At 36.1% G+C, this 23777-nt stretch overlaps 1 protein-coding gene across 4 annotated transcripts in view; it reads left to right on the plus strand.

Moving 5' to 3' along the window:
* Nucleotides 1–23777, plus strand: part of LOC106870285 (vacuolar protein sorting-associated protein 45) — a 55091-nt gene that overhangs the window by 7433 nt on the left and 23881 nt on the right. For all 4 annotated transcript variants that reach the window (XM_089351174.1, XM_089351172.1, XM_089351173.1 and 1 more), the window contains exons 2-10: nucleotides 210–405; nucleotides 3893–3972; nucleotides 6880–6948; nucleotides 9016–9156; nucleotides 11353–11463; nucleotides 14044–14178; nucleotides 17068–17178; nucleotides 18498–18665; nucleotides 22136–22294. In XM_089351174.1, the coding sequence (XP_089207300.1) occupies nucleotides 210–405; nucleotides 3893–3972; nucleotides 6880–6948; nucleotides 9016–9156; nucleotides 11353–11463; nucleotides 14044–14178; nucleotides 17068–17178; nucleotides 18498–18665; nucleotides 22136–22294 (1170 nt within the window). The remainder of the gene's footprint in view (nucleotides 1–209; nucleotides 406–3892; nucleotides 3973–6879; nucleotides 6949–9015; nucleotides 9157–11352; nucleotides 11464–14043; nucleotides 14179–17067; nucleotides 17179–18497; nucleotides 18666–22135; nucleotides 22295–23777) is intronic.

Here is a 23777-nt window from a genome sequence, read left to right on the forward strand (position 1 = left end):
GTGCTTTAAACTTCTAGCCAAAAACGTTTTTCAATCCAGTATTTGCATGCTATTACTAATAGCTTTAAGTAATGTTCTTGAAGAATCAAAATTCTCAAAATGAGTCTCTCTCTCTCACACATATACACATACACATATGTGCATGTATATACAGCTTATAACTTATTGTTTTATTCCATTTGAATCTATTTTCCTCTTTTCCATGTCAGACACCAATTGTGAGTATGGTTTTTGCCCAATCTGAGATTTTACAAAAGGAAGTCTATTTATTTGAACGCATTGACGCCTCTTCCAGAGAAACTATGAAACACCTGAAATGCATTTGTTTTCTACGACCAACTAAAGAAAATGTCCAGCAACTTTCCCAAGAACTACATCTTCCCAAATATGGTTTATATTATATTTGTAAGTTTTATTTTTGTTTGTTCTGAATGTTTAACATTAGTTGAATCAATTATCATTTTATCATTTTAAGGTAAAAACTGCAAATTTTGACACCAATTTTAGAGTGTTTACACATTTATAATGTTTCAGTTAGTCGGTTGGATCAACTGTTTGATATCTTTTTTTTTTATATATATATATATCACTGTCCAATTTTTCCTCTTGGTTTGTGTTTGCTACCTTGGAATCCTCTGTTTAGTGGGTTAATCCACTACTCAGGAAGAAACTGTTCTAAGAGTGCGTCCTGCCTTATCTTCGAAATGCCTAGTTTAGAATAGAGGCAGCTGATGAAGGAATAATTCCACAAGTGGCTTGTTTTTTTCTCCTATGTGTTCGTTCCGTTGTCTGTAGTTCATTTTTCTAACGTCCTGTACCTGAATATGCATCTATATACGCATGTAGAGGTAGGTATGTACATATATGTGTGTATACATGCATATGCTTATATATCCTTTGTATTATATATATATATATATATATATATATATATATATATTTATTTATGTATATATACATGATCCAAGACTTAGGTTCATGCAGATATACAAGAATATACATTTAGTGACAATCAGAGATGGAACTGATCACGATAGTGTGTTGATATAAATATTGGTTTCAAATTTTGGCACAAGATCCAGCAACTTTGGTGGAGTGGGGTAAATCAATTACACCAACCCCAATGCTCAAATAGTATTTATTTTATTGACCCCCAAAAGGATGAAAGGCAAAGTCAACCTGAGCAGAATTTGAACTCAGAATGTAAGGACGGATGAAATACCACTAAGCATTTTGTCCAGCATGCTAATGATTCTGCCAGCTCACTGCCTTCATGTTGTTATAAATATTGTGTGGTGAAGAAGTTTGTTTCTCAGCAATATGATATCAGATTCATTCACATGGTTTCAACCTCGGTCGATCAAACTCTTGTGAATGGATTTGTTAGATAGAATCTGAAAGAACACACACACACACACACACACACACACACACACACATGTGTGTGTATATGTGCTTGTGAGTGTGTTTGTGTGCTCATGGTCTTGACTTAATGCGACGGTTGTAAACAGGCATCACTATCGTATAAGCAGTGTCATTTGTTTCCAGTCTTCTGTGGAAACACATTCAGCTATAGGAAAATACTACTTTGTTTGAGATCAGGTGAAGGTTGGACAGGAAAGGCATCAAGCCATAGAAAATCTGCCTCAACAAATTCCATCTGAGCGTTTTAAGTATGGAATAGTACTCACGAAAGCAATGGCGATGATGATACTCTACAACTGAAATTGTCTGGAAAATTATAATCTTAATAGCAACAATTAATTTTAGGCTTTTAATAAAGAAAGAGATTATAAATTATAATATACCTACTGTTATATTTTACAGTTTTTATGTTGTATAAACAAGACTCAATCAGTTGGTGGCTTCACTTTGAGCTTCAGTACTGGACTAACTTCTCTTAAAAGAAATACACAACTGTGTGTATGTATAGCAGTGAAATATTCCTACTCATATTATGTATTTTCATCTAGGTGAATAGGACTAGTAAGTGTTAAGTGTCTTAGCCATGAAGGCAGTCAAGTGCTAGTGATGGAATATGAATCAACTAAGTTTTTGTCACATGTCAGTCATTGTATTAACTTGGCCAACTGCAGCTTTGCTGTGAATATTGATTTATTGAATATATCTGGATATATACAAAAAAAAAAAAAAAAAGTCAACTTCCATTGTTTTATATATTTTATAACTACTCAGAAAATAAAACTTAGGTGATTTTTTTTTACCCCCACTATCATAGCTGTTCCAATGTTCATGGTCAGTTCTTTTAGCTTGTGCTCTTTACAGTAGTTACATATTAACTTGACTTTGCACTGCGGCACCTATTTTTGATAGTAGGACTGGGCCACAGACAACTTGATGTCTTGGCCAGAGACAGTATTGATGACAGTATATGCATTACTGGTCTTTTGACTTGTTGTCCTGTATCATATTAACTCAACCATCTGCAGAATGGCTAATATTGTCAACATCAAAATCTCTTCAAAAGAGACAATGCTTGATGCGTGTGTGTATGTGTGTAGGAGTCCCTTTAGAACCATAGTCTTGCATGTTGCAAGGCAACTTCACTAATGTTAGTGCCGTAGAAAAAAAACACCTAGTACATGTTGTAAAGGGATTGGCTTTAAGAAGGGCATCCAGCCATAAACACTATGACAAAGCAGATGTTGGGGTAATGCAAGGTGCTCCAACTTGTTAGATCTTGTTGAGCCATCCGACCCATGCTGGCATGAAAAACGGATATTAAATGATGATGATATATGCATATAATGAAGATGTATGCATGATGATGGTGATGCATAGATATCATATATATATATATATATATATATATATATATATATATATGTGTGTGTGTGTGTGTGTGTGTGTGTGTGTGTGTGTGTGTGTGTATATACACCACCTGTCACCCTTATTTTAACTCATCAATAATAATTCTCTACATCTTACCAAGTATTGGCTATTCATTGATTTTTACAATGTAGTCCTGACAATCAATCACATCCATTGCCGTTGTTTGACACAAATTATAAATGTTGTAGTAGTCTATGAATTGTCAATCTGAGATGATGTGCTTGTGTTAAAAAAAATAAAACAATTATGAATGTTATTTTAATTTCAGAGCAAGATAAAATGTTAGTAATACCTCGGCTTGGAACTTAGATGAAAAAAAAAAACATTACTTTGCTTGCATTTTACTTAATGCATCTCAGAAAGACATGAACATTACAATATTTCATTTCAAGTTTCATGTCTGTATATGACATGAAACTTGAAGGTTTTATGTCTGTATATGATGGACTTAATCATTACTATCATTTATAGGACAGTACAAATGACTAAGAATATAAAATAAGGAGCCATGCTTTAACATCTTTAATTTATTAAATTCCTTTGGGGAATGTACTGTGAGAGACTAAATAACTCTCCATCCTCTCATCTTGGGGTAGAGTCCTTCGGCGACTCCTCCATAGAGTCCTATCAGAAACAATCACTATTAGATTTTCTGTCTGGATTCCCAAATGTGACCAACTTAGACTATAGATATTGTCCAGTCATCTCATTCTTGGGCTACTCTAGGTCTCCTTCACAGGCCAAATAGAAATACCAGCTTGGTGCCTGGCATGAATAAGACACCGAAAACTGCGATATGAAAGGGTGTAAAAAAAAAACAATCATATTGTATTGCCATTTGTATGAGTTAAAAAGGGATGAGTTGGGGGCCATAGTAGAAGTCACTTGCTTAATGTGCCATACAATGGGACTGAACCTGAAACCATATGGTTGAGATGCAAGCTTCTTAACCACACAACCAAACCTGTGCTTGTATGATTGTATATTTTCATTCATTCATTACTGTTGCACTCTTCTGATCAGTTTTACCTTTGTTTAGATTTCAGCAATGTAATCAGTAAGCAGGATGTGAAAGTTTTAGCAGAAGCCGATGATCATGAAGTTGTTCGTGAAGTGCAGGTCAGTTCTTTTTTATTTATTTTTTTTTTTGCTTTGTTTATTTTGGTGAAACATATTTAGACAAATGTTATCCACGTACCTTCCTACGCTGGATACTAAACTCCGCTTGCGAAGACCTGTTGAGGCAAGTGAAATCGAACTAATTTCGACGGATGGCACCCATGCCAACGTCGTCTCCCTCATTGGACACAGAAACTCGGCTTGCGAAGACCTGTTGAGGCAAGCGAAAGCAAAATTGTGATGGCACCTGTGCCCTGGCACTTGTGCCGGTGGCTTGTGTAAGGACATTCGAGCGAGATCTTTCCAGTGCCGCTGGACTGGCTCCCGTGCAGGTGGCATGTAAAAGACACCATTTTGAGCGTGGCCGTTGCCAGTACCGCCTGACTGGCCTTCGTGCCAGTGGCACATAAAAACACCCACTACACTCTCGGAGTGGTTGGCATTAGGAAGGGCATCCAGCTGTAGAAACTCTGCCAAATCAGATTGGAGCCTGGTGTAGCCATCTGGTTCACCAGTCCTCAGTCAAATCGTCCAACCCATGCTAGCATGGAAAGCGGACATTAAATGATGATGATGATGATGATGATGATGCACACATCTGTTTATTTATCCATCCTTGCATACATTCATGGACACACACTCACACATGCATGCACACACATTGACTCACTTGTAAGAAATTAAATCTCCCTCAAGTCAAATTCTACCAACTTTAAAAAAATAGGATAATATTCAGTGTGGAAGCTTCAACAAGGCCACACTGCCATATCTCCTTCATGTTACTTCTTACTGACTTGAAAAAAAATGGAAGGGTATATTTGATAATGTAGGCTTAGATACATTATGCTAGTAAAAAACAAAAGACAGAATGTTGTGCTGTTTGAGCAATGAAAGATGTGGGAAATAACAGACCCCTTACATGAAAAACAAGTAAGGGCTAGCAGCAGAAAGGAAATCCTGCTGGAAAACAATGCCTCAGTAATATTTTCATCTAATATGCTAGAATGATAAAATGGGCATAAAGCAAATAAGATAGGAGTGTTCAGTCATGAAAATGTTGAAAACCATTTACCCTAATTATATCATTCAATCAAATAATGATGTTGATTAATGATAGAAACCAAAGAATTAAGAGATGTTAGGTTACTGTAAAGAGAGGAAAGTATTCAATGTTTTGTGCAGACTTTTCATAATGCAAGATATTTCTTTTTCTCAGAGTTCATAAGTTTCACAAAAATTTCAAATAAAAAAATAATAATGGTGATGATTATAGTGTATGTTTAGATCATTACCCTTTTGAAAATATTATTCATATATATATATATTTACCTATATTTCCGACGAAGAGCTTCGCTCGAAACGTCAAATTCTCTTTCTTTCCTTTCCTGAGCGTCCAGTAACACAATATCTGTATTATGTCCTCGCGTTGTTGTTTTTTGTTGTTTTTTTGTCGTTTTTCTTGTTTGAAAACACCTAAAGCTCCACGAGGCTCCGGCAGGGAGAGAGTGGCAACCCCTGTTGTACTCTTTCACCCCAACTTTCTCTCTTTCTTCCTGCTTTTTGAGTAACGCTGCGATGGACTGGCGTCCTGTCCAGCTAGGTGGGGGAACACATACGCCATAGAAACCGGGAAACTGGGACCATGAGCCTGGCTAGGCTTTAAAAAGGGTGCATAAATAATAAATAATATATATATATATCATCATCATCATCATCATCATCGTTTAACGTCCGCTTTCCATGCTAGCATGGGTTGGACGATTTGACTGAGGACTGGTGAAACCGGATGGCAACACCAGGCTCCAGTCTAATTTGGCAGAGTTTCTACAGCTGGATGCCCTTCCTAACACCAACCACTCAGAGAGTGTAGTGGGTGCTTTTACGTGTCACCCGCACGAAAACGGCCACGCTCGAAATGGTGTCTTTTATGTGCCACCCGCACAAGCCAGTCCAGGGGCACTGGCAACGATCTCGCTCGAAAATCCTACGGGAGCCAGTCAGGCGGTACTGGCAACGGCCACGCTCAAAATGGTACATCTCATGTGTCACCCGCACAAGAACCAGTCCAGGGGCACTGGCAACGATCTTACTTGGCTTGCCGGGTCTACTCATGCACAGCACATTTCCAAGGGTCTCGGTCAGTAGTCATCGCCTCGGTGAGGCCCAATGTACGAAGGTCTTGCCTCACCACCTCAGCCCAGGTCTTCCTGGGCCTACCTCTTCCACGGGTTCCCTCAACTGTTAGGGTGTGGCACTTTTTCACGCAGCTATCCTCATCCATTCTCACCACATGTCCATACCAGCGCAATCGTCTCTCTTGCACACCACAACTGATGCTTCTAATGTTCAGCTTTTCTCTCAAGATACTTACACTCTGATGGGTATTCACATTGACATTACACATCCAACGGAGCATACTGGCTTCATTCCTTGCGAGCTTACGTATGTCCTCAGCAGTTACAGCCCATGTTTCACTGCCATGTAGCATGGCTGTTCGTACGCATGCGTCATACAGTCTGCCTTTTACTCTGAGTGAGAGTCCCTTTGTCGCCAGCAGGAGTAAGAGCTCTCTAAACTTTGCCCAGGCTATTCTTATTCTAGCAGCTACACTTTCAGCGCACCCACCCCCACTACTAACTTGGTCGCTCAGATAGCGGAAGCTATCGACTACCTCTAGTTTTTCACCCTGGAATGAGATAGAAGTTGTTTCCTGTTTGTTTACAGTCTTTATTGCACCTGAACATCTGCCACAAACAAAAACTAACTTGCTAGTTAACCTGCCTTTGATGTTGCTGCACCTCTTATGTGTCCATAGCTTGCACCGGGTACATCTTATTGCACCATATATGTATATATATATATCTATATATATATATCAGCTAATTGGGGCTTTTTGTCTTCTTTCAGGAATTTTATGGTGATTACATTGCTGTGAATCCACATCTATTTTCTCTAAACATTGTAGGATGTTGTCAGGTAAGATGCATAACCAAACTATTTTCAACCATGATTGTATTGTGATGAACAAACCATCTGCATTGTATATACATATGTATGTGTGTGATATATACAAATATATATGTGTGTGTATGATATATATATATATATATATATATATATATATGAATATCGTTATATTTTCTTATAATAGAGAATATATTACTCAATACTTGTGTAAAGCTTAATAATTCTGTCTAATTTTTCCATAAGGCAGCAATTGAAGAAAAGGGAAAGTCAATTACATTGACCCTAGTGGTCAACTGATACTATTTTGTCAACCCTGAAAGGATGAAAGGCAAAGTTGACATCAGCAGCATTTGAACTCAGAACACAATGAATTTGTCATTATGCATTATGCATTTTGTTTGGCATGGTATTGATTCTGTCAGCTTGTCACCCTTAATCCATGACAGTTACTATGGAGAAAAAGTTCTCATATGGTAAAAAGGTGTAAAAACACCATATCTGTCCAGTGCTTCCCCCATCAGATTCCTTGACACATTTCTAGCTCTTTAGCTGTTATCAATGAGAAATACCAAAGAGAGGTAACATTGTGTGTGTGTGTGTGTGTGTGTGTGTGTGTGTGTGTGTGAAATAAAATGGAATTTAAAGAAATTTGTGGTGGTGGAAAATCCAACATTTCAGACAGAATCCCTCCTTAGATAAAAAATTGTCCAGGGTGAAATTAAAACATGGCTGTCAACTTTTATCTGACTAAAACAATGGATTTTCTTTTCCCTACTGTAATTTCATTGTACTCTTTTGGTCAATTTATATATATATATATATATATATATACACACGTGTGTGTGTGTGTATTTATGTATGAGATGGGGGTCCTGAAAAGTTCCTGACTTTGGGTAAAAGAAAATATTGGAGGATCAGTTAATTTTATTTAACATATTCCCCTCTCAGATTAACACATTTATTGCAGTGGTCCTTCAGTTTTTCTAAGCCCTGTAAAAGAACTTGGAAGGTTGGACCTCCAACCAGGCCTTTTTTTATACCCTTAAAGCCAGGAACTTTTCTGCGCCCCCTTGTATATTCTACTCTGTTTTGAATTGAGTTCTCTCAGATCACTCCTTACTGTCTTAAATTAGGAAAGACAAATTGGACAATATATTCCTGGGTATATTGTTTAAAAAAATATCAATAGTCTGGTTATTATTGGTACACTTTTGATTACAGGTTTGCTAGGTCTACATTGATCTGGGGTTAAAAATCGACAATATCATCAACTTTCTTATCTTTTTAGTTCCCATTTTCCAATGGTGGAAAGGATTGGACAAGTGCACAGTGTTGTGTATTACATAACATCTCTTGATCTTAAATGATCTTGTCTGTGAAATCCAATGTGTTTTGGACTGTCCTAACTTCTTATCACATCATAAAGTATATAAAAGTAAATAACCTATTAAAAATGATATAACCATAGGTGTGGTTGTTGTAGTAAGATGTTTTCTTCCCAGCCACATGATGCTGGGTTTAGTCCCACTACATTGACACCTTGAGCAAGTGGCTTCTACTATAGCCTCAGGCTGACCAAAGTCTTGTGAGTGGATTTGGTAGATGGAAACTGAAAGAAGACCATCAATGTGTGTGTGTGTGTGTATGTTTGTCTTTCACCACCACTTGACAACCAGTGATGGTGTGTTTACGTCCCCATAACTTAGTGGCTTGGTGAAAAGAAAACGATAGAATAAGTACTGGGCTTCAAATATAAAATAGTACTGGGGTTGATTTGATTGACTAAAATTCTTCAAGGTAATGCCCCAGCATGGCTGCAGTCTGATGACTGAAACAAGTAAAAAAATAAAGAATAAATAGATGAAACATTTGGTGTTGCTGTAAACTCTGAGTTAAAAAAGATTTTGGCTTAAGGAAGTCTTAAAGATTGCTGAACAAGGGAAGAAAATGGTTTAATTTCACTATAAATCAGAGTTTTAAAATACCACTTTGTACAAAAATAACGTGTTAGTATTTATTATACTTTTCATGGAGCTAATTTTAAGATGTAATTTTTTTTTTAACCTTTGTATTCAGGGTTGCACAACATGGTTACCGAAATCCCTTTCCAGAACTGTGCAAGGTTTGACTTCAGTGCTTCTTTCTCTAAAGAAATGTCCAATGATTCGTTATCAAAACTCATCAGAAATGGCTCGGAGGTTAGCTGAAAATGTGCGGGTATGTTTTCTTTTAAATTGTGAACAAATGTGTTTAAGTGTACATGAACATGTGGGCATGTGCATTTATATGAATCTGAATGTACATACTTGTTTAAGGGCTTCACTTTTAAATTATGTCATGTGTTAGATATATCTCATGCTTAATTACATCTCCAAATATATTTTATACAACTCTGGATTACTTGGCATTTCTTTACTCAACTGCTATTCTCCTCACATATCGCATGTCCATACCAACGTGAGTTAACTTTTGCACGCTGCATTTATTTTTTCCTGTACCCAAATTTTCTCTCAGCTCACATATGTTCTGTCATTCATGTATGATAACATTAATCTTCTATTTCTTTCCGGTCTCCTCACATCTTCCACATTCGACATCCATGTTTTACTATTATGAAGCATCACTCTTTGTACTCAAGTATCAGTTTGCCCTTCACTCTCATAGAGAACCCTTTTATTGACAAAAGAGGTAACTGCTCCCTGTATTATTTTCCAACTTATTCATCGTCAGACAACTATGCTTTCAAAACACCCACCTTCTCTGCTAACTATGCTATCTAGGTAACTGAAGCTGTCAACTAATTATAGTAAGCTTTCTAATCATCAGACTTCATTTCACAGGTGCTTTTACTGACAACTATTCCTTCACATCTACATAACAGGTCTGTTATCTCTGTCAACCTATCTATGATCTGACTACACCTCTTGTATGAAATTCTTATTTACTTCTTTTCTGCAAGTTAACCATAGCCATTTCTCTGCTAGCAGTAAAGTCCTCTCTTCATCCCTTCTAATTAAAACGTTCATATTTGCTAAGTTTACTCCAAAGCCTCTTAATTCTAGGCTGGGGTGGCATGTTTGGTTTTCTAAATCTTAAACAGATTCACCTATGAGAAATAGATTATCAGCATACAGGAGTTCCCATGGACAACTAGTCCTCAACTCTTTTATTATGGCTTGGAGAACTATGTTAAACAGCATTAACAGTTAAGAATGTGTGTGTGTGGTGGTGATGATGAGAATGAGCTGTGATGGATGCCTTCCGGTACACTAAAGTCTTCACTGAACCCTTTGTTATTCCTCAAATTGTTGATAGCATTTCTGTAAATGTCTTCTTACCCAACTCATAAACCATTCATCTACACCTAGTTTTCTAAGCAACTGCCAGACTACAGAGTGTTCTACTTTGTCAAAGGGCCTCTCTAGACAGATGAATGCTACATATAATGGCTTACTCTGAGCTAAGATGGGAATGTAATAATCATGTATAAAGTAATTGTATTCTTATTGCTTTTATCAGACAAAATCATCATCATCACCACTTTTCTCCTTCTCCTCCCCATCCTCATTGTCAGTCTTATTTTGGGTGCTAAATGTTTATTCAGTCTGCAGTATAGCAATGTCCCTTCACGTATTTTGATCACATCTGTTCCAAATACCTTTTTCATGACTTTACCTCTAACATAATTACTTTCCAGCACCAACTCAATTCACTGAAGCCTTTATATTGTTGCTTGACTTGCTAGAAATAGCTACCAAATCTCCTTCATATATTTAGCATCTTAAAAAAAAAAAACAGAACACATTGGACTATGTGGTTATAATTATATTAAAGTAGTTTCTATTATAATTCCACTCAAATCCAGGATATTCGATTGAAATATTAAATCAAACCTAGTATTTGATTGGTAAATTATTCTATTGACCTCAAAAGGATAAATAGTAAAGTTAATCTCATAGGATTTGAAAGAGCTGTAACTAAATACCATAAGGATGTTGTCACATGCTCTAATGATTCTGCTTTTTACTACAACAAAGTCAGAAAAATTATGAAGAAAATCGGTTATATTTCTTCTCTTTTACATTTCCAGGCTTTCCATGGTGATCTTAGGACTTCTTTACTTAACCATATTTCTAATGAAATTCTCTGCCTTTGTTTGAATTCATTTTTAAAAAAAAATGAAGAATTTTGTAAAACAATATTGTCATTATTAAGCTTATATTTGAAAAATAAAATAAAATTTTGATGGAAAATTTTAAATTTAGATCACTTTAACACAAGAATCTTGTATAATAGAACCATGAGCTATCTCAAGAGTGTTGGTATCAAATGGATTAAATGATAGACTTCAGTAAAACATTGTCGTTCACCATTTCATATTTTGTAACATCCTTTTATGCTTTCCATTTACAGCAAGTCATCAATAAGGAAGCAGCTTTGTTTGAATTCCGAAAGACAGACATAACTCCGCTGCTTCTTATTTTGGATCGACGAGATGATGCTGTGACACCGCTTTTGAATCAAGTATTATTTTTGTTTTCTATTTTTTTCTATATATATATATATGATTAAGAAGCTCACTTTGCAACTGCTGAACAGCACCTTGGGCAAGTGTCATTTCCTATAGCCCTGAGCTGAGAGATGTCTTGCGAGTGAATTTGACAGAAACTGTGTGGAAGCCTGTGATGTACGCGTGCGTACGTATGTGTGTGTGTGTGTTTATGTTTGTCCTTACCTTCCACAGCTTGACAACTGCTACTGGTTTGTTTACGTCCCTATAACTTAGCATTTTGACAAAAGAGACTGATAGAATAAATATCAGACTTAAAAAAGAAGCAACAATACTGGGGTCAATTTGTTTGACTGAACCCTTGACTAAAGGAAGTGCCTCAGCATGGCTGTAGTCCAATGAGTGAAACAAGTAAAAGATTAAAAGATATATGTATATTTTGTTTCAAAGTATACTGTAGCTGATAAGAAAAAACATGCTACAAATAATGAAGTCTGTTTATTTTATAGGAATTATTTCATTTAATTTTTACATTACATTTCCATATTTTCTCTAAGTTTTGAAATTCTTCGGTTTCATTTATTCTTGTTGAAGTAAAATATTTAATGATTTGAGGAAAGGAAGACCTCATTTGTGTTGTACTCTGATCCATGAAGAAGCTTTCACAGAGTTACTGCCTGCAGAGAATATTCCACTTCATCTCAGTAACCAACCACTTTGATTACACACTGTTTATCTTGCTGCCATCTGGTGGATGTTTTTTGTACATCCAGGCCTTCACCTTAGGATGTTAGTCTTCTACAATTTTTTCCTATTCACATTTTTCTTGTAGACTATGACATGCACTCAGCATCATTATGGAACGCTACACAGTGGAGACAAGCACAGTTTGAACATGCGAATACACAGTTTTTGTTTCATCATTTTCATGTCAAAATAAATATTTTCTGAGGAAAAACATTTGAAAGTTCTGGATGTGAACTTTCTTCTCACATAATTTTATTTAGAATCCGACAGTTACATATCCCGTCAGGGTCCCTCAAACATCCTGGTATTTCCATCATTTGCAAAGTCCCAACTGTGAGATTGACTGTTTGTGACATATAACAAAATAGGCTTTACATAAATATTTTTAAAATTGCCAAAAAAAGTTTTCTTTTCAAGAACCTGAAAGAAAAAAAAAAAGTCACTATTAATTTGTGTAATTTGAAGATGATTATCACCTCAGTTTCAAAGATATAACATCACAAATATGGCTAATTGGGCAAGATCTCAACCATTTCATTGACCACTCAAATTGTCATATTTTTTAAAATATTCATTCAGATTTCACATTCAATATTCATTCAAATTTCAAACTCTTTCTTTTTTGGATGCTTTCCAGGGAAAAGTACAGTAGAAATTGTATTTAAATATTATCAAATATTCATTGTGATACCTACTTGTTTAAATAAAACGCCAGCCTTATCAATCTCACCTTTAACAATCTTGGGCACATATACTTACTCCTGCCTAAACCCAAAAGAAACAAAATTTATGGGTGGGGGCCTTAATAAAAATGGCACTAAACTCTTACAGTCTGTGTCAACCATAATAGGACTGAAACTTTAACCTCTCAAAATAACCAAGTAGCTTATGATTAATTCTATCTGTAAATCTGTACAAATACTGTGTCATTAAGACACTGGTGCTTGCAGGTAGCTTGCAAGTAATCTGTGAGTTGAAATGTTGTGTTTTATGATTAATCAAATCACTTAACACTCAAATGACTTGGCTTACTTTGCCATAAGTAGGTAACCATAGGGAAGTAAAGTTTATTGCAGTTATCAGTGGGCATTCTATATTCCATGTAACTGAGAAGTGATTGTATGCTTGTATTGAGTTGTATAAATTAGAGAAGAATGAATGCTACCAGAATGACTTGCTCTTGGTAAACAACATGAAGACAATGTCATTAGTTCCACAGATTATACGACTCACTACTGGGAAGATATCACTTATTTTAGAAGTTTTGGCAAAAATTCAGATTTAAGCATTTTAATTTCCTTTAGACCTTAACCTGTCCTGTGTATCAAATATAATTGTTATTGGCACTCCGTCGCTTATGACGTCGAGGGTTTCAGTTGATCCAATCAACGGAACAGCCTGCTCGTGAAATTAACGTGCAACTGGCTGAGCACTCCACAGACACGTGTACCCTTAACGTAGTTCTCGGGGATATTCAGCGTGACACAGTGTGACAAGGCTGGCCCTTTGAAATGCAGGTACAACAGAAACAGGAAGTAAGAGTGAGAGAAAGTTGTGGTGAAAGAGTACAGCAGGGTTCGCCACCATCCCCTGCCGGAGCCTTGTGGAGCTTTAGGTGTTTTTGCTCAATAAACACTCTCAACACCCAGTCTGGGAATCGAAACCGCGATCCTATGACCGCGAGTCCGCTGCCCTAACCACTGGGCCATTGCGCCTCCACATCAAATATAATACACAGGACATATTCCCCATGCATCATACAACAATGTTTATTTAACTCTATATTTACTGTTGAAATATTAGCTAATGTTTATTTTTTCTTTATCTCTTTCTTTTGTTTACTATAGTGGACCTATCAAGCAATGGTTCATGAATTACTTTCCATCAACAACAACAGAATCAATCTGTCGAGTGTACCTGGAATTTCACGTGACCTCCAAGAAGTAGTCCTTTCTGCTGAGCATGATGAATTTTACGCAAATGTAAGAGACTTTTAGCTCATAAACTGTTACCGATTTTGGTATTTCAGCTACTTAAAGCCATTATACATTCTATTTCAATTTTTGTTTATTTAATTCTTCAAAATACTGCCCTCTGGAATGGTAACCAGTTCAAAGTCCTTGTGTAATTCTTTCCTTATCAGATGAACCAATGCTTCTTTAATGTGTAAATTAGTACAATGTTGCTATTATTATCAATATCATTATTATTATTAAGTGAGTGAGCTGGCAAAATTGTTAATACTTTAAACAAAATGCTTAGTGGAATTTTTCTCTGAGGCTGACTTGGTCTTTCATCTTTTCAAGGTAGATAAAATAAGTACTAGTTAAGGATTGGGGGTGATGTAACTTACTTACATACATATATATATATATATATATACACACACACACACACACACACACACACACACACACACACACACACACAGTAATCTCTTGACTTTTACAGGTGTTACATTCCAAAACTCCCTGCGATAGGTGAAAATCCACGAAGTAGAAACAGTACTGTACAGTATATTTTTTTAAATTATTTTTATAATTTGTATATATTTATTTCATTATAAATACAAAACAATACCACGGAGGAATTGACATAAGCTTAAATAATAAACCGCGATATGGCAAGGGATTACTGTGGATATCTATATACATATACACACACAGGTGCATACATATATACATATATATATATATATATATATATATGTAACTACACGTGGACTGTTGGCAAATTTTTTTCCTCCTCCTTCCTTTTCTGTTGGAGTTTCCTATGTCTCCTGTTTCCGAAGAAGTGTTTTGCTTGAAACGTAAAACAATTACTCTTTCTTTCCTTCTCCGAGCGTCTTATTACTACTTTGCAGGTACCACATCCTCGCATTATTTTTTTTCTTGTTGTCCTTTTGTCTGTTTTTTTTATCATATATATATATATATATATATATATATATATATATACATACTCGCCCACACACACACATACATATATATACACACATACATATATATATACACACATACATCCCATTCCTTCTCAAAAATCTTTTACTGTATGAAACTACACTTCAAGTACTGTTCTCTCTTTTTTTCAGTGCATCACACTCTTTACCACTTCATACTAAAAATATCCGCCTATGGATATAATAATAGATTCCTTTATTTTTTCTGTCTCCGATGAAGGGAAGTACTGGATCTTCCCAGAAACAGCCGTAAGACTCTATCCATAAAATACTTCTCCAACCTTACCATTGCTCTCTTTATCTTTTTATTTTTATATATTTACATATACACACGCTAATACACGACTTATAATCCCCAATCCTGTTCATACATCGACTGGGGCAAACTAGTCGGTATACAGCACTTACTCGGTATTACCTGTATCCTCCGGGGTTTGGTTAAATCCAATACCCTCCTCAACCTTATCTTCTGCTTTCACTAGCACTTATAACGGGTAACTCCTAAATAATGGATAAAGAGATTCTTGGCTTCTCCTTTAAGAACACTCCCATTCCTTCTCAAAAATCTTTTACTGTATGAAACTACACTTCAAGTACTGTTCTCTCTTTTTTTCAGCGCATCACACTCTTTACCACTTCATACTAAAAATATCCACCTATGGATGTAATAATAGATTCCTTTATTTTTTCTGTCTCCGATGAAGGGAAGTACTGGATCTTCCTAGAAACAGCTGTAAGACTCTATCCATAAAATACTTCTCCAACCTTACCATTGCTCTCTTTATCTTTTTATTTTTATATATTTACATATATATACACGCACACACACATATACATATATATATATATATATATTTGTGAAAGAGGTCAACCAACGCCAAGGTATAACAAACATCTCAATTCATATACATCATTTTATATTATTCTTAAATCAGTTGAGGTCTTACAGCTGTTTCTGGGATATCCCAGGTGATAGGTGATTATGCCTGAATATGCGGTATTCAGTCATCAGAGACAAGTAGAGAACACATGAAAGATCTAGATTGGAAATATTCAGATAAACGATCTAGTCATGGAAAATTCGCAGATAATAAGCAATGCAATAGATGAGTAGAAAGTAAGGAAGTAAGGAAATAGAGTTCACAGTTTGTTTTTCAGAGGGTATGGATGTTAGTCTGAATGTCCTTGGGTAAAATCCAGAGTAAATCCAGACAGTATTACGGTAAAGCATGAGTAGTGTGTTCACAGCATAAATATCCAGGCAATATTTTGGCAGAAATGGGAATGGTGTGTTCATATTGAGATGGCTGGTTTGTGAGCGAATGACCGTAAAAGTGGCTATTGAGCAAAATGGAGGGAGAAGGAGAAAGAGAAAGAAAGAGAATATGTGTGTTTGTGTGTGTATGCACGCATGTGTGTGTGCATATGTGTATATGTATATATGTATGTACACACACACGTGTGTATGTTGTTGTTGTTGGCACTCCGTCGCTTACGACGTCAAGGGTTCCAGTTGATCCGATCGACGGAATAGCCTGCTCGTGAAATTAACGTGCAAGTGGCTGAGCACTCCACAGACACGTGTACCCTTAACGTAGTTCTCGGGGATATTCAGCGTGACACAGTGTGACAAGGCTGACCCTTTGAATTACAGGCACAACAGAAACAGGAAGTAAGAATGAGAGAAAGATGTGGTGAAAGAGTACAGCAGGGTTTGCCACCATCCCCTGCCCGGTCTGGGATTGAAACCGCAATCCTATGATCGCGAGTCCGCTGCCCTGACCATTGGGCCATTGCGCCTCCACACGTGTGTATGTATTACCACTATTTCCATCTGATCTGTATTATTTACTATTGTTGTTGTTGTTCAGTAATTTCATTTCATCTAACTTAATATCTTCATGTTTTTCAGAATTTGTACATGAACTTTGGAGAAATTGGCAACAACATAAAACAACTCATGGAAGAATTTCAAAAGAAGTCTAAAGGCCATGCTAAAGTGGAATCAATTGCAGATATGAAAGTACAGTTCATTTTTGTTACTGTTCTACTCTTTTACTCTTTTACTTGTTTCAGTCATTTGATTGTGGCCATGCTGGAGCACCGCCTTTAGTCGAGCAAGTTGACCCCAGGACTTATTTTTTGTAAGCCTAGTACTTATTCTATCGGTCTCTTTTGCCGAACTGCTAAGTTACGGGGACGTAAACACACCAGCATCGGTTGTCAAGCGATGTTAGGGGGACAAACACAGAGACACACAAACATATACACACACACACACATACATCATCATCATCATCATCGTTTAACATCCGCTTTCCATGCTAGCATGGGTTGGACGATTTGACTGAGGACTGGTGAAACCGGATGGCAACACCAGGCTCCAATCTAATTTGGCAGAGTTTCTACAGCTGGATGCCCTTCCTAACGCCAACCACTCAGAGAGTGTAGTGGGTGCTTTTATATATATACATATATACGACGAGCTTCTTTCAGTTTCCTTATACCAAATTCACTTGCAAGGCTTTGGTCGGCCTGAGGCTATAGTAGAAGACACTTGTCCAAGGTGCCACGCAGTGGGACTGAACCTGGAACCATGTGGTTGGTAAGCAAGCTACTTACCACACAGCCACTCCTACGACTTCAATATTTTCAACGAGTAAGGCAAGCTGGCAGAATCATAAGAATACCAGGCAAAATGCTTAGCAACTTTTCATCCGTCTTTACGTTCAAATTCTATTGAGGTTGACTTTGCCTTTCATCCTTTCGGGGGTTGATAAAATAAGTACACCAGTCGAGCCACCAGGGTCGATGTAATTGACTGATCCCGCCCCACTCCCTCAAACTTGCTGGCTTTGTGCCAAAATTTGAACCCAATATTTCTAATTGATTAAATCTATAGAAAAATGAAAATTGAGTATGTATGCATTTTTGGTATACTGTGTGTGTATGTATGTGAATATATATATACATATATATATATATATATATATATATATATATATATATACACACACACACACATACACGTGTGTGTGTGCTTGTATACTTTATGTATAGATATGTGTGTGTTAATGTCTCCTTGTTTTGACATCACGTGATTTTGCTTCCAATCTTGTGTGAAAAACATGCTCTGTCATGGGGAAATATTACTTTGCATGGAAACAGATGGGGTTTGGTGACAGGAATCATTCCAAGCATTAAAAAAAATCTACCTTAATAAATTCTGTTCAACCCATGTAAGCATTGAAAAGTTGACATTAAAACAATGACATAATGATGATCTTCCTATTCCACCATTGTTTATTTGCTTCATCTATCAATTACCTTCATGCTTTGCAGGCTTTTGTTGAGAATTACCCCCAGTTTAAGAAGATGTCAGGAACAGTTTCCAAACATGTTACCGTTGTAGGAGAACTGTCTCGTCTTGTTGGTCAGCATAACTTACTGGAAGTTTCTGAATGTGAACAAGAGCTGGCTTGTCAGAATGACCATTCAGCTTCTTTACAGGTTTTGTACACTTTTTTGTTCTTCTTTTTAATATTTGATTTCTTTGCTTTTTATTTTGTAATTCTATTTTTCTGATTATGTAATACACATATATATATATATATATGTGTGTGTGTATCATCATCATCATCATCATCATCATCATCCTCATCAATTAATGTCTGTTGTCCATGCTGGCATAGGTTGGATAGTTTGACCAGGGCTGGCAAGCTGGGAGCCTGCACCAGACTCCAATCTGATTTGGCATGGTCTCTACAGCTGGATGCCCTTCATAATGCCAACCACTCCGAGAGTGTAATGGATACTTTTACGTGCCACCTGCACAGATGCCATTTGTGTGACGCTGGTATTTGCCATGACTGTGATTTTGTCTAGCTTTGTGGTTCTTTATCTCAAGCGTGACATAATGCCAAAGGTCTCCATCATTGGCTCTGGGAGGGCCCACACAAAAGGAGCTCAGCTACTTTGCCTCCATGAGACCCAATGCTCTTAAGCCTAACTTTACTCTCAAGATGCTTGCTCTCTGTCAAACATGCACACTGACAATGCACATCCAGCGAAGCACACTGGCTTCATCTCTTTCAAGCCTATGCATGTCCTTGGCTGTCATAGCCAAAGTTTCACTGCTATGTAGCATAGCTGTTCACAGACAGGCATCATACAATCTGCCTTTCACTCTGTGGGAGAGGCCCTTTGTTGCCAGCTGAGGTAGCAGCTCTCTGAACTTTTCCTAGCCTATTCTTATTCTCACTGCTACACTCGCAGAGCATCCACCTCTGCTACTAACTTGGTCACCTAGATAACAGAAGCTATCTATAACCTCTAGCAATTGATGGAGTCTATTTTCTGTACATTTTCGGTGTTTATTGTACCTGTGCATCTTCTACATACAAAAGCTATTTTCCCTGTTAACCTTCCTCTGATATTGTTACATCTATGTGTCCAAAGCTTAGGGTCATCTACCTGAAGGGATTTGTGATTTGTCTGCCTTCCTACTTACTAAGACTTTGATTTTTGCTAGGTTAACTCTAAGACCCTTTGATTCTAGACTTTGCTTCCATACCTGGAACATTTCCAAGCCTCTTTCTTTGCAGAATCATTAAATGCAAGTGCACCATCATCCATGCGGACACATTTCTCTCCTATGACATCACAATTTTCTCTCACTCACTGTCTTGCAATTCAAAACACTCCAGTTCTTTGGTCCTCATGTCGCTGAACATAGGCACACTTCATCTTTTCTGCTTCTCCCTTGGCTAGATATACCCGTCTCCTAGCTTCCCTTCTAGTTATCTGATACAGTTTCCTGCTACCCCCACTCTTCCAGGCTTGTTTCTTTGCTCTAGTGGCCCTGTCTACAGTATCGTTCCATCACCACATTACCCTAGATCTGGATTGGACTTTGCACCAGCCGCAAAGTCCTGCAGGAATTCCCAGTTGCCCTCTAAGTCACACGTCTGTAGCTCTTCCTCCCTTTCACCAAATTTCTCAATTAGGATGTCCTTAAATTCTGACCATATGAAGGGTCCTTAAGCTTCTAAATAATTCTTTTCCAGATTGGTCTGCTTCTTAGCTTTCTTCTGGCCTGGAATCTAAAGTCACTAATGACTAGTCTATGATGGGGAGTACATTCTTCACCAGGGAGGGACTTTGTATTTGAGAGCAACCATGCCTCCTGCTGTCTGGTAAGAATATAATCGATCTGACTGGCACAGTCACCTGATTGGGAGAATATTAGGTGGCTGGCTGGCTGGCTTCCTGAAGTTGGTGTTGCTGATCAATAGGTTATTTGCATCACAGAACTCCAGTAGCTTTGTTCCCTCTTCATTTCGAGAACCAATTCTGTGGCTCCCATATACACCATGGAAGATATCACGCTGCCATCTGACATATCCATTGAAATTCCCAGCCACAAAGATGAGATCATTGTAAGTCATCTTTGAGGTAGCTTGCATATATATATATATATATATATATATATATATATATTTATATATTTACGTACAAATATTAAAGGAAATAGAGAAATACAATAGACATATTAAAAACGTATTTACATTATAATATAATTATATTATAAAAATATATGATATAATACAACAATTAATTAAAACAAATATGAATCCAACAATTTGTTTCAACTCACATCCACTAGTAAATTTATAAAAATTCACATTTACCCTGAGGAGACTTGTACGCGTAAATGTGAATTTTCATAAATTCACTGGTGGATATGAGTCGAAACAAATTGTTGGATTTATATTTGTTTTAATTATTTGTTATATTATATTATATTAAATCTTTTTATAGTATAATTGTATTATATTATAATGTAAATAAATTCTGAATATGTCTCTTGTATTTCTCTATTTCTTTGAATATTTGTATATTGTAATTATACCATTTTATTTGTGGTATTCAACTGCAGTGCCAGTAAAAATTGGATGTCTTCCATCTCTTTGAAGGAAATGGTTTTTTCCTTGGTTTGATTTATAATAATAATAATAATAATTATAATTATATATATGTGTGTGTGTGTGTGTGTGTGTTTTTATATTATTAATAAATTCATAAAATTATCAATAATATTCGCAGGAAATCAATATTTAATATTTAAATTTCGAAAGATATATATCCAATATGACATGGTAATATACTAAATTTAAAATTTAAAGTATACGAAATATAAATATATATAAAAAATATGAATGTAGATAAAGATATGAATATTTATTTATATTTATTTATATTTTTTATATATATTTATATTTCGTATACTTTAAATTTTAAATTTATTATATTACCATGTCATATTGGATATATATCTTTCGAAATTTAAATATTAAATATTGATTTCCTGCGAATATTATTGATAATTTTATGAATTTATTAATAATATAAAAACACACATATATATATATATATATATATTTATTTGCTCAAAATAATAGAGCACTTAATATAAGTTCAGTTACATATTCTTTTAGAATATTCCTTATAAAAGTTATATATATATACATATATATAATTGATAACGAGGAGGACAGTGAAGATTTATTTACGTCCAAAACTTTTTTACTAAAATGTTTTCTACAGCATATATAACTCTGATCTACATGTTTCGACCGCAGTGACTGCACATTGCTTTGTATGCAGTTATGCATTCTAGTCACTGCAATTTCATCAAGGGTCCATCAGTCACGACGTTTTCAAAGTGAACTGATTCAAACAAGCACCCTGCACTGGTATTCAGTTGAAGGTGATAGCATTACTTTTTAAATCTTTGATCACAAACTTGGTCAATCAGGATTGATTTAAGGCTAAACAACAACAACATTATGGGAAATCAAAAAGCAACACAACCACGAAGGTTTTATGTGTGTGTGTGTGTTTGTATGTCTGAAGATATTATTTTAGCTTTTTTCCTTATTTTTTCTTTTCTTTTCTTTTTTTTTTTTTTTATTCTGCAGAAAGTTAAGAACCTGTTAAATAAGGAAAAAATCCGTGATGTCGACATGTTACGTCTTGTTATGATCTATGCTCTACGCTATGAGAAACACAGCAGCAATGAGATTTCAGGACTTGTAGATATACTCCGGAAGAAGGGACTCAATGAAAAACTACGTTCAGTAAGAAATAAATATATTTTCTTCCTCATATTCCTCTGCCTTAAAACAAGATAAAACATTACAACAGACATGACTGTGTTATTAAGAAGCTCACTTTGCAGCAATATGGTTTCAGGTTCAGTCCCACTGTGTAGCACCATGGGTAAGTGTTTTCTGCTACAGCCTTAGGTTGACCAATGACTTGTGAGTGAATTTGGTAGAGAGAAACTGTGTGGAAGCCTGTTATATATATCATATGGTAATGTTTCAACAAGTACAAAAGCACTTGATCAGCTAAGAGAGTAAAGATAATCTTGAAATAAAACGCTATAAATCTTGTAAATGCAGCTATCCAGGATTTCCTGATGGAAATAATAATTTATTCCTCCATTTATCAAGCTGAAAACAAGACCATTTGTCAGTTGTCTTTTGAGCAAATAACGTTTAAACAAGAGACGCTTGTAAAGAAGACAAAGAGAAAAAACATAGGGGAGGTAACCAATGTTACAACAATTCGATGTCAAGATGTAAACCAGATGTTAATGGTTTACTATGTATCTGGTAGTCATCATCATCGTTTAACGTCCGCTTTCCATGCTAGCATGGGTTGGACGATTTGACTGAGGACTGGTGAACCAGATGGCTACACCAGGCTCCAATCTGATTTGGCAGAGTTTCTATAGCTGGATGCCCTTCCTAATGCCAACCACTCCGAGAGTGTAGTGGGTGCTTTTACGTGCCACCGGCACGAAGCAGATATACAGAAAAATGTTGTTCTTTGAATTTATGTATTCATTGGAGGTTCTCAAGTTTTTTTAATAGATACAGTTTGTCAAGAGACACACTGAACATTTTTTTAGACCTGTTAATATAGGGTCTGGATTTGGAGAGGATTTTCTATTTGATGTTGAAATTGGTCCCTTCGTCTTTAAGCTTCCAGATTAAAGCTGAAAGAGTTGTTGAATGTCTTTTAATCATGGTACCTAATATTTGAAAGGTGGTTGTTTTATCTAGATTTAAACTTTCCTTCTTTGGCTTCAATATTCATGTTTGAAATCTGTACGACAATTGTCGTAGTTTGTTGAAATTTATGCTTCATAAACAACGGAAGATATATTGCATTCCTTTCCTCGAGGACATTTAGATTTGTCTCTCTATGTACATCTGAGGCAGGCTTGAGTTGTCTGTTGCTCACTGATATATGACTTAACATTAGGAGGACAAGAAAAGGTAAATTTATTGTGTGTCTGTTCCCTAGAACCTATAGTTACAATAAAAATTACCTTTAACATCTGGTTTACATCTGCTTGACATCAAATTATTGTAATGTTGGTTATCTCCCTTGTGTTTTTCTCTTTGTCTTCATCTTTACAAGCCTCTCTTGTTTAAAAGGTCATCTGCTCAAAAGACAACTGACAAATGGTCTTATTTTCAGTTTGAAAAATGGCAGAATAAATTATTTCAACCAGGAAACCCTAGATAGCTGCATTTATAAGATTTCTGG

This window comes from Octopus bimaculoides, chromosome 4 (assembly GCF_046866305.1).
Source record: "Octopus bimaculoides isolate indiv1 chromosome 4, ASM4686630v1, whole genome shotgun sequence".
Classification (NCBI taxonomy): Eukaryota; Metazoa; Mollusca; class Cephalopoda; order Octopoda; family Octopodidae; genus Octopus; species Octopus bimaculoides.